General features: G+C 35.8%; 1 protein-coding gene across 1 annotated transcript in view; it reads right to left on the bottom strand.

Moving 5' to 3' along the window:
• Window positions 1-666: 666 nt before the first annotated feature.
• LOC140158759 (tRNA modification GTPase GTPBP3, mitochondrial-like) overlaps window positions 667-11,897 on the bottom strand; it is a 77,320-nt gene continuing 66,089 nt past the window's right edge. The window contains exons 9-10 of the mRNA XM_072181967.1: window positions 1,503-3,547; window positions 667-789 (exon numbers count right to left, since the gene is read on the bottom strand). Coding sequence (XP_072038068.1) covers window positions 3,322-3,547 — 226 coding nt within the window. The 3' untranslated portion in view covers window positions 667-789; window positions 1,503-3,321. The remainder of the gene's footprint in view (window positions 790-1,502; window positions 3,548-11,897) is intronic.

Genomic DNA, 11,897 nt, shown 5'->3' with positions numbered 1-11,897 from the left:
CAAATTGTCCTTGACTAGCCAGGTGGGCAGTGTGTCCAAGGAGCAGGTCTTACTGGGGAACTTCATAACAATCTTCTCAACATCACCTGTTTCTAGAGATTCAAAGCCATGCATACTTGTACAAATAACTTGATTAGGATCAGTGATGTTTCCCTGATCACTTATGAGTGAAAAGATGAGTGAAAAACAAGTAGGCCTACAAAGTATCCTTGATTCTGTTCAAATTTAAGGTTTCTTCTAAAAAAGTGATTGGGAAATAAAATGACCCAAGGTTTCTAACATTTTGGGTCGGACTCTGAGGGCAACCAAACTTCTTTTTTTTTTTTTTGCATAAGCTTACTGATGTTGAAATCCTTTAGTCATGTTAGTCTCTGTTAGGCTGGCATACTTGGTTGCAAAGTAACAAACTTTATATAATGCCCACTTTTCAAAGGTTTTTACTGTTTTTCCCCCCTTGTTTTTGCATATTTCATTATTCATTATTACCAACATCAGCCTAATAATATTTTTGATCAGTTTAAGTAACACATGACAAAAAAGTCATCAACTTCATTACATTATTCAGTAGCATAAAAGTAATCATATATCTGGAATTACAAATTTGAAAGTATATGCTACATGTCTCTTTTAAGTTCAAGACTGTAAAAAAATCATATGAAAACCCTGCTATACTTTTTATTTTAGACACTTAAATAAACATTGTGACCATAAATATAAGGCTAAAATTGTTGGCACTAGTTTTTAGACAATCAGACTTGAAACATTCTATATTCTATATTCCACAAGTACCTTAAGGTTGGTCTGAACCCTGGAATTATGGAAACTTTCGGACCTCATAACTTCTAAATTGTTGGTCTAAAGTATATAAAAGTATACATATTTAGAATGGCAAAAGACTTGATAAGTTCATCTGTGAGGTCAAATTTGGGCCAAAGTGGCACTTTTGGCCCAAAATCCCAAAAAAATAATGGTTTTGGCCCACTTCTTTTTGTGCATCGTAACAAAAAAAATTCTTGAGCCAAAAATTTTTTGAAACTAATTTTAAAAACTAGATCAAAATATCTGGGACCCGTTTTTCATTTTTTGAATTTCGACTAACTTTGAGAAATTTGCGCCAAAAATGGTCAAAAAATGCTGATTTTTCAAAAAAATCATAAAAAAGCCCGATTTTGGCACAAATTTCAAATATTTTTGGTGAAATTGGTCAAAATTCAAAAAAATGAAAAAAAGGGTCCTAGATATTTTGATCTAGTTTTTAAAAATTAGTTTCAAAAAATTTTGGCTCAAGAATTTTTTTTGTTACGGTGCACAAAAAGAAGTGGGCCAAAACCGTTATTTTTGGGATTTTGGGCCAAAAGTGCCATTTTGGCCCAAATTTGACCTCACAGATGAACTTATCAAGTCTTTGCCATTCTAAATATGTATACTTTTATATACTTTAGACCAACAATTTAGAAGTTATGAGGTCCGAAAGTTTCCATAATTCCAGGGTTCAGACCAACCTTAATTATGAAATACGAAATAATACGTTCTCAAAGTTGTAAACACATCACTGTGTTCACATGCAAACACATTTTAGACCGCTTTCTCTTTCTTTGCCATCAAATAAATGTCAAGTTAAGCATAAAGAACTGCTGGTATCCCCTTATAAAGTGCACAAACTCACATTTAAGGTGAAAGCTATCATAATATGGTGTTTACCAACTTTATGATTGGTCTATATCAGTTTGAAGGTACCAAAGAGAGATGGCTTATTCAGGCCTCATTGGCCTTCCCGTCAACTCCTCCATATTGTCTTTTTTGTGTGCTGTTTGTTTTGATGTATTTTTATATGTGACGAGTCACAACGAAAGGTACTTCTTGTCGGTTGCTACTTGCATCTCTTTTTCCACATTGCAAGGAGCAAAATCAATCAATATCAGACCGTCATAATTGGCGGTCAATTCAAATCATCTCCAAGATAACCAGGAATCAGGAATATCCTTCCATTGTTAACGGTTGGCTAATATGTGCACCTATACAAATTACAATGCTTTGTTGTCCACCACTTGAGCAGGGTTTATCCAAAGCAAATATCAGAGCTATATAATAATCCTATACAATCCTAGCTATTCTATTATCCTATCCAACAATAGGATTATTTAAAAAGTGTATGACCGGCATTACCAAAATGAGCTATATGTAGGGACCGACAAGAGGTACCTTTCGTTGTGACTCGTCACATATGTATATGGAAATAAATACATTTGAATTTGAATTTGAACTTGAACTTGATAATTAACACAATCAGGAAGTGTGTTGACCACAAAAATGACAAAAAAGTGATTTGCAGGAAAAAGAACAGTAAACATCTTCAATCTTAAAAACCTTTCTCATATTTAATTTACCACATAGTTTGACTTTATTTCTCCGTCTCGAATATTAATTCGGAATGATTTCCAAACCTCTTTCTTAAAGCTTCTTGGATGAGAAGATGATAGAGGGCGGTATTGAACTGAAGGCCTATAGATAATAACATCACTGCTCTTCTCCATCTGACTCATTAGCTCAGTTGGTAGAGCATCGGCCCGGTGATCCGAAGGTCCCAGGTTCAAATCCTGGATGGTCAGTGAAATTTTTTCACTGGCTGTCATTTATGTATGTGTTGACTTGTGTTAAAAACCTTTCTCATATCTTCAATCTTAATCTTTTTCTTAACCTATATAGAGGCCAAGAGCTTTGCTAATGGACCTTGAGGCCTGGAAAAGACTTAAATATATGTGCAAACTGAGCTTTATCTGAACAACAAGGCACTTTATATAAACTACATTACTTGCATATATCTTTTTTCTATTTATTTCTAAATTGGGTCCAAAATGGTTTTACAAGGTTTTTATGGGAGGTATTTTGGCTGGTCTAATTATGGTGAAACATCTTTAGGGAGTATCATGAAAATATGGTCATGCCGGTACGGTGTACACTATTATACTGAAGTGATAATGAAGGCAGAACCAAAGAGTACCGACTCCGCCATGTTGGCATGCCAATTGTTGCATGCCAAAGCCTTTGTAATGCTCAAGCTTACAGACCCAAATTATCATTCAATTTTGGGCTCTTGCCAATATATGCCAGAGGTAAACTATTTGTCTTCAATGAGCAACAGGCATATACGGTGAATTTACCATAGCATTACACATGGGCAAATTTGAGTTGGGCACTCTTTGGGTATGATCTCTTTACTTCCAGGTCATTTTCTTATCTTGCATTTTCACTAGACTGTCCTGCACCTTTTATCAGTGAGCCCTGTGAAATACCATGTCACAAGGTATCAGCATTGTGCGATTACTTCCCAATACAGAAATCACCGAATACCACATCAAGTATCTCTTCTGCACCAACACGCCCAGTCATTTTCCCAAGATGCCTCAGTGCAATGCGTAGATGTTCTGCCGCCTTCACAATATCGTCTTGCTTCTCAAAGTCATAGAGGGAGTTAAGACATCTGTTGAGGTACCTCCGATGTCTAGCTTGGGTCAGACTAGGATTGCCTGTCAATGGGTTGCCACACCTGTGTGTATAGAGAAAAAACACAATATTCAATAACACTGCAAATCAACTTTGTAATTGAGGTGATGCATCATGTCAAGAAAGAAACATAGGAGAAAATCCTGCTTTCAAGTGTCAGCTTTGCAGAAGTTCTTGATACTGTGAAGCTGGTGCATGTACAGACATCTTGTTGGAGATTATAATGACACTCAATATTATTACTTCAATGAGTCCAATACTTAAGAAATAAAGGGTAATGCATTATGCATTATCCTTTACACCCAAATGTGTCCAAGGCTGTAAAAAGGTAAATAATGGGCGCGGCGTAGCTGAAGCATTATTTAAACCTTTTTACTACCAAGGACACATTATTTGGGTGTAAAGAATGATACTACACCCTTTATTTCTATTCTATTACCACAAAATAGTGTGATTCAAAGAGAAAATCAATTTTTCCCCAAATATTTTAAGTTGTTTACTTCAAGGTGGAGAGCATACGTGTATCCAAAGCACAAGTGACAGAGCATTACGAAAAGTTTAGCGTGCTGGGTTGAATTCTGGCTTGCAATAACCCTGTGTGAGACTGCAATCCATAATTCAAATTTTGACAGGCCTTGGGGACTCTTGTTGATCAGAAATCTTGTAGTGGGTGAAATCAGTAATTGGATAGGTCATGGAGGTCAAGTGTATTGTTTATCAAGTTTCATTCATAACACATCTGTTGGTCCAATTACAACCTGAACTTGAACTTGAACAGGTCAGAGACACTGAAATTTAATACCAAACTGATACATGCACTATGGACCACAGTGGCCTCATCCCAATGGCATAGTTCAATAACCTCAATTAAACACTCATATTGCAAAATAACCTCTAATTGCAGAGTATGAGTTTGTGTACTCAAATTTTCAAAGGTCATTCAATGAATGTACAAATGTATTGGGGTTAAAGAACTGTGCCCTGATAGATGAACATGTTGTGGATCCTAGTGATGTATGTTGAGGACTGCTTGAGTTCTGTCAGATGCTTTAAAGTTTTTGTTCGGACTAGCACAGCAGCACTGCACTAGCTATGTCAGGCTATACATGATATAATGTGTTTAAGGTTGGGAATAGCTATAGACCACATTGGCAGATGAGAACCTTACTGCACCATCCACACTGATGATGAAAATCAATATGAAGTAAAGTTTCTTGGATTGGATTCGATCATCATTTAATCTTCGGTAGTATAAACAGAGAGTGCGTACAAAAACATGCTGGTCGAGATATGGTGAGTACATAATTTCAGTATATTATTTTTTAATGTTCAATATGTGAATAATTGTTATCCATGTGTTAAGTAAGAAAAATTGCCATAGTATTGTAAAGGGTAAAACAAAATCATAATATGAGAGAGATTAAAAAGACCTTCACTGACTTCAAACTTTAACTGCATGTTACTGTCACATAATAAAATTGCAAACAATGCAACTGCCCAAATTCAGAAAAATAACCCAAAATCATTTTTGTTTCGACTATAGGCCTACTAGATAGGTTTTAAGTAATAGCTGTAGACAGAAAATTTTACATTAGAAATGACCTAGATTAGCACATGTTTTGTTGATATTTTCAACTTAAAATATTTGTTTCACACCTTTGTCAGTCAAATGGGAGCAAGTTCTTGAACCTTGTCATATAAAACCTCAAACAATGCAAATAATTGTAACTGCCAAAATTCAGAATATTAGGATATCTAGGCCTATTCGATCTTTTTACCATTTACAGTGCATAACCATTATTTTTGCTTGTGATGTACTTTGCAATGCTTCAGGAATTCAAATGTGATACCATTGGTGGTGTTGGCACAATATTAACCTGATGTAAATGAAAACTATCGGGATTAATATTAGGCCTACAAATATTTGAAATCATCATGAACATTTATTTCAATACTTATGTTAAACTACTTTAATTAATAGAATGTAAGACAAATTTTGCATGTAATATGAATGTGAACCAAATCAGGGAAAATATTCACCTTAAAGTATAGCAATGGTTGCAATGGAAACTGCAAGTTCAAAACATCCTCTACAATAGTGTAGCCAGCAGTGGGCAGGACTCAGAGTGCCCCCCCCCCCCCCACCTGACAAAAAACAATTAAAGAGAAAAGTATTTCCCTGACAAAAAATGAAAAGAAATTTGGGAAGTCAAAGGAAAAGAAATTTTTTCTATCCTTGACCAAGAAAACTGGCTATATGCCCCTGACTTTCACCATTACAAACTTATAACAGGCAAATATGCTTGTGAACTTGACACACATAAACCATATTAACAGAGCAAGAGTGCTGGGAGTTTGCATATGGGTAGATTATTAATGATATGCATGACTATGAACTGACCTCATTTAGGCCTACTGGTTTTAATAGGCATGTTTGTTTTAAAATGGGATAGACTCTTATGTTTTTTTTAATTATATTTTGCAGGTTTTCAAAGAAGAGGAAGATAGAATGTTTGTGAAAAAAACCTACTCATCAACCTTTGACTTGGATTCAACAATGTACAATAATCAACATAATTATCTCATCATCCACTTCCATTCACTGTGGAATATATAAAAAAAGCGCAGTGATTTATAGTGCGCTACCCACAGGCACAACGCCTAGACGTTGATCCACAAGCCTCCACACACTTTACAGAACAATTTGAAATATAGAAACGAAGGAAAGGCCTTTGTGTCACATCAAACAGTCTAGTGACGTTGTTATCAAACTTGATTGTACATGCACCAGAATTATTTTCAGAATTGTGTAACTGCAAAGCTGACGCTAAATCACTCCATCCATCTTGTAATACAGATCTGCATGCCATAAACCAAATGGAATAGGCAAATTATCAATGGACATGGAAATATGTGCTATGGAAGTGTAGAGGTACATAACATTAAAGAACCATCCAGGTTATTTTAAGGAATACATCAAGACGACAATTATATCGTGGAACAGTGGCGTGAGAGAGTGCCTCTTATATTTTTCACTTGTTCGTAAACTGCATCATCTGGATTAGCCTGTTTAAAAGCCATCAAAATGCAAGGATTATATTGCATGTGACGATATGAATAGGGCCTATGGAGATGTATTTTTAGAATTTTCAATATGGATCTCCCCAGGGTGTAATTAAGCATCTTTATTTAAATTATCAGTGTGGTATTACTGAAATCGTCTGTTTGGTTAAAAATTATTCTAAAAATTAAGATTATTTGTGATGTGGTATATCTAAAGCAGACACTCTTGGGCAGGATCATAAATGGAGGAATAGCCAAAATCTGCCTGGGGTGATTTTTTTTCACAATTTGGGTTTGTTGCAAATTTGTGATGTTATTAATGTTTCAAATATTGTCTGATAGTTTCAGACCGAATATAACTAGCATCCTGTATTTTTGAGACATTTTTCAAGGTTATTCCTACTCTCAACATTGTCAATGATATTTTTAAAGGCTGATATCTCAATTTCTAATTTTATAATACCATAACTTACAAACTCAATATCTTTGCTAAGGAATGTCTGATTTCATTAGGGAAAATGGCGCTAGGAGCAAAAATATCTCTAAATTTAAGATAGGCCTATGTAAAAACCTCAAAATTGGTAACCTGCCCAAAAGTGTCTGTTTTTGAAATGACATGTCACACTTTGTGGATGGATCTTTATTAGACAAAATTTAAAAGACATGTCTCTTTGTTGTGTATAAGAAGTCTATGTTTAACAAGTGTACATAATGTGTAACAAGTCTTGAAATTGGCCATGCGTCGCATTGGTAAATTATTCACAAACCTTAATACAGCAGTATTTGTGCATTAGAGCTATATGCATGCGCGGATTTAGAGGGGGGCACAGCCGGCCTGTGCCCCCTTTTGGCGGATCCAAAAAAAAAAAAAAAAAAGAAGAAAAGAAAGAGGAGGGAAAGAGAAGAGGAAAAGAAAAGAAAGGGAGAAGAAAAGAAAAGAAAGAAAAAAGAAAACGGAACAACGTAAAAAGAAAGAAAGAAAGAAATTCTACGGGCCTATAGCCTAATAAATCTGTAGTGAGTATCATACACCGTGTGGCACTCTCCAGGCGCTGGATTCAGGGGCAGCTCCCCTTCCTCCCCCAAAAAAAAAAAAAAAAAAAACAGAGGAAAAGAGAGAAGAGAAGAGAAAGAGGAAAAAAAAGAGAAAATGAGAAGAGAAAAGGAGAAGGGGAAAAGTTAAATTGCACGTAATTAGTAGGCCCATGCCAAAATAAACCGCACAGTTAGCTCACAGTCTGGTCTATCAAAAGTAGGCCCTATATAATACTAGTGTATAGGCATAAGCCTGATTCTTTTAGGCAGTGCTTGTTGATTACTGCTGGCCCGTGGATGATGCAGGGCCTGTCACATGGACTCCATGCTGACTTCGATCCATGCATGCTATAAATTGCGAATCTCAGAGTCTTAGGCCTATAATATTAGTGTCCAGTGTAACATTTGCAAATTGGGTTCGGGCCCTGTTTTGTTTTAAAAAGCAATATGATATACTCTCGTATAGTGTAAAACTGATAAAACTGTAAAACCAAATGGCTTCAATTGGACCTTCGTTTTGTAAAATTTCCAAATTTCGGAGGGGAAACATCAAACACCCCCTACCTATATAAACAACTGCCCGTTTTCGCTTCTGTATTTCACACCTAGCACTCTGAATTTATACAATTAGGCCTAACAGTGAAAAAGGGTGGCTTCAATTGGCCTGTCATTTCGCAAATTTTATATTTTCGGCTTTTTCAAACTCAAATTTTACACCATATATGTGACCGCCCACGGCGAATGAGCCGTAAATTCCTCCCCGGTCAATTTTGTTTTATTTCGTGTTTAAAAATAAACATCATAAACTTAAAATGGTATATCATTTGACTTCAAACGATATCCAGAAGCGGAGTTATGGTTAGTTAAACTTTGCTCCTTCAACAAAATTATAGCTTTTTTTGTTTTTATGTGTGTCTCTTTTTCAACATTGCTGGCAATAAATATCAAACAGTCATAATTGGCGGTCATTTCAAATCATCCCCAAGTCAACGAGGTTTAAGAAGGTTCTCTCATTGTTAATTGTTGGTTATGCATACCTATACAAATAACCCACCACTTGAAAAGGATTTAGCAAAAGCAAACAAAGACCAGAGTTATTAAAAGTTCTATAGCCATCTAAGGTAGAAGCTTATTATCCACTTCAATAATAGGATTATTGATTGGTGTTGTGACTATCAAAATAAGACAGATGTCGCCGCCAGCTTTAGTGACCGATGAATACGACCTTCGTACACATTTTACACCATAACTCAGAATACAATTTAGGGAATTTACGGCTCGTTTGTGCTGCCGGGTCACATATAGTGCCAAAATGGTCCACTAAATGGCTTCAATTAGGTCTTTAATTTGCAAAAGTTTCTCATTTCTGAGGGGCTTCCCCCTCAGACACCCCGCCCCCCGTGTCACGCAACGTTATGGGTACATATATAAGCAATAATTAATACAAAAAGAGGTCAAAACTTGTCCACGAATGGCTTCAATTAGGGCGTTTTTTGCGCAAATTTTAGGCTTTTTCAAACTAAAATTTTACACAATAATAGTGACAAAATGGTCCACCAAATCGTTTCAATTAGGTCTTCATTTTGCAAAAGTTTCTTATTTCTGAGGGGGGCACATCCCCCCTCAGACACCCCCCTCGCCACGCAGCGCCTCGTATGGCGCTTCAAGCAGCCATTTCTTACTTCTTTTAATTTCAAGGTGTGCCCCCCCTTTCTCGAAATCCTGGATCCGCCCCTGGCTATATGAATAAAGATAAATGAAAATATTTGAATTATGTCAGTACTAGAATCATAAATATATAGCACTTAATTGTTTTGTGTAGTCCATCAGTTACAACTTTTTCAGTTGGCTTGTCTTCTCTTTCATCATAGTTCAACAAGTTCATCATCATTATGATGGCTTTTTTAGAATGAGAATTTGAATGTTTCCCAAATGTTTTTGTACAATGTCTTTATGATATGAACAAGTTACTGTTATGTAAAGATGACATATGTACAATCTGTGACTGTGAGCATGTGTTTGAGGCCATTTGCCAAAGTCAGGACGCCAGTCAACATTTTAAAAGTATACAGAGCACATTAAAATGCCAATTCAAACCAAGGTGTGCACATCACCCAATTTAGGAAAACTGGCAAAAGAACGAATGCAAAAGAACTAAGAAGAATCAATTAAAACTTTAACATGGCCTTTAAAACTCCTTGTAGTGAATGTGATGCTCATGCATGAAAAAGCAAGCGGCAACATTGTAAAATGAATGTCAGACACTCTGTTATAAAACGCAGCTCTGTTATAAATACGCCTATAGCTTCAGAACTAATAATTGTTTTCACAATATTGCAACATAGATAGTTCTACTAGGATGATTCATTTTGATACCACATTCATCCAATTTCGTTCAATATTAAAAACACAGCAGTGTTTTTAAAGAAAATCCCCAAATTTAAAAGTTGCAGCTAGATTTGTATTAATTTGAATTCAGCACAAAGATAATGGAGGGTTTTACGTGTCCCAATGCTGCATAATAACCATTGATCGTTGTGAACGGCAACTTTTAAATTCGGGTATTTTTCTTTAAAAGCTCTGCTGTGTTCCTAATATTGAACAAAATTTGACAAATGGGGTATCAAAATGCATGCAAATAAATCACCCTTCTTTCTATGTTGAAATATTGTGAAAACAAATATTAGTTCTATAGCGTATTTATAACAGCTGTGTTACTTTTTGTGCAGATTTTATGTAATCAAAATAGTATTTAACTCCCAGGATTTAACTTTAAGAATTGACCATACATCATGTGGTTGGGAGAGGAGTGATGTTTCACAAGTGTTACAACTTTTTGTAGCAGATGTGTTCTTAAATGGACAATGTGTGATTTCTTTATGATACACAGATGATCAAAAGACGCCATGCATGCATATGTATATATATATCCTCAGTATGTTGTAGACAAATAATATTTGAAAAAAAATATTTAAGTAATATAAACAAGACCCAAGACACAAACTAAAATGTATGCTGTATTATCCATACAACCCAGATATAATTAAAGCATTTAAAATGTGGAACAATATACAATAATTGCCTTTGTCTCATATCTCTGGTGCAACTTATAAGTTTAAATTATTTGTTCAAATGAAGATTTTTGAAACAAAATTCTTTCTTTGGAAACTTCACTATTTAATAAAAGACCTGCCAACTGCAAGTTGAATAACCCAATTCACAATTCACAAATGGAATGTATAAACTGCAGCTGACCGGGAGCTGACCTTCACCCTGAATTCAAGTCTGGGAGTACTACAAAGTCCCTGCTATTTACCCATGGTAGTAATTCTACTTAATTGAGTGTGACAGTAGGGGCAACCTGCTTTGACCCACCAGTGATTGTTTAAGTCCCATGTGAATCTGACTGGTGGGCTCAAAAAAGCACGCTACAATTTTTCGTAATGGAGTATTCTGGAAATGTTGTACACATAACCAAGCACAATGCTTGCATAGAATGTGTTACGGTGCTTCTACTGGGCGATACTCGATACGGCCGATACTAGTGGTATCAGTATCAGATAGTCTATACTATTTGGTATCGGCCATTCTCCGATACGATACTTTTGACAGAATATTAAAAAAATAAAATGTATTATTTAATGGAACGTATTGCAAACAAAAATATTCGAAAAAATTAAAAACAAATATTAACAAACACTCTAATATTCCATTCTCTAGAATGATTAACAAATAACGACTTCAGATAGCTAATAAATTGCGTGGTAAGCCTATACACTATCGTGCAACTACGTTAGTGTCCAGCACCGGCTGTGCAATTAGTCCGCTATCGCTTGTCGTGCTGCAACATACATTGCATAATCACCACCTACGCCAACTGATTTCAACATTCATCTCAGTGCTATATGTACGTCTCAGTTCTCGGCAACCACTCACGCTATGTCCTCCGCTAAACAGAGTTGGGTGACGCTATGTCCTCTGCTAAACAGAGTTGGGTGAGGTTATACTTTGACCTCAACCCAGATGATAGCAAAATGTCGAGGAGATAACACCAGCAATATGCAGAAGCATATGAAATGTAACCACGCACTAATTGCTGCTGATAGACCTAACATGAAATGCTTGAAACCTGATGAACAACCCAAAGGCGAAGAAGCCAATGCTGCGACTTCAAGTTCCGCGGCAGTATCAAGTGTGCAATCTTCTACTTCTCATGGACATGAAGGACTTGATGCATTTTCCAGAAGAAATATGGAAGTATGTAAGCTATATATTTTCAAATTGTTTTCAATAAA

Source organism: Amphiura filiformis, chromosome 8 (genome assembly GCF_039555335.1).
Source record: "Amphiura filiformis chromosome 8, Afil_fr2py, whole genome shotgun sequence".
Taxonomy (NCBI): Eukaryota; Metazoa; Echinodermata; class Ophiuroidea; order Amphilepidida; family Amphiuridae; genus Amphiura; species Amphiura filiformis.
This window is presented reverse-complemented; position numbering and strand designations above follow the sequence as displayed.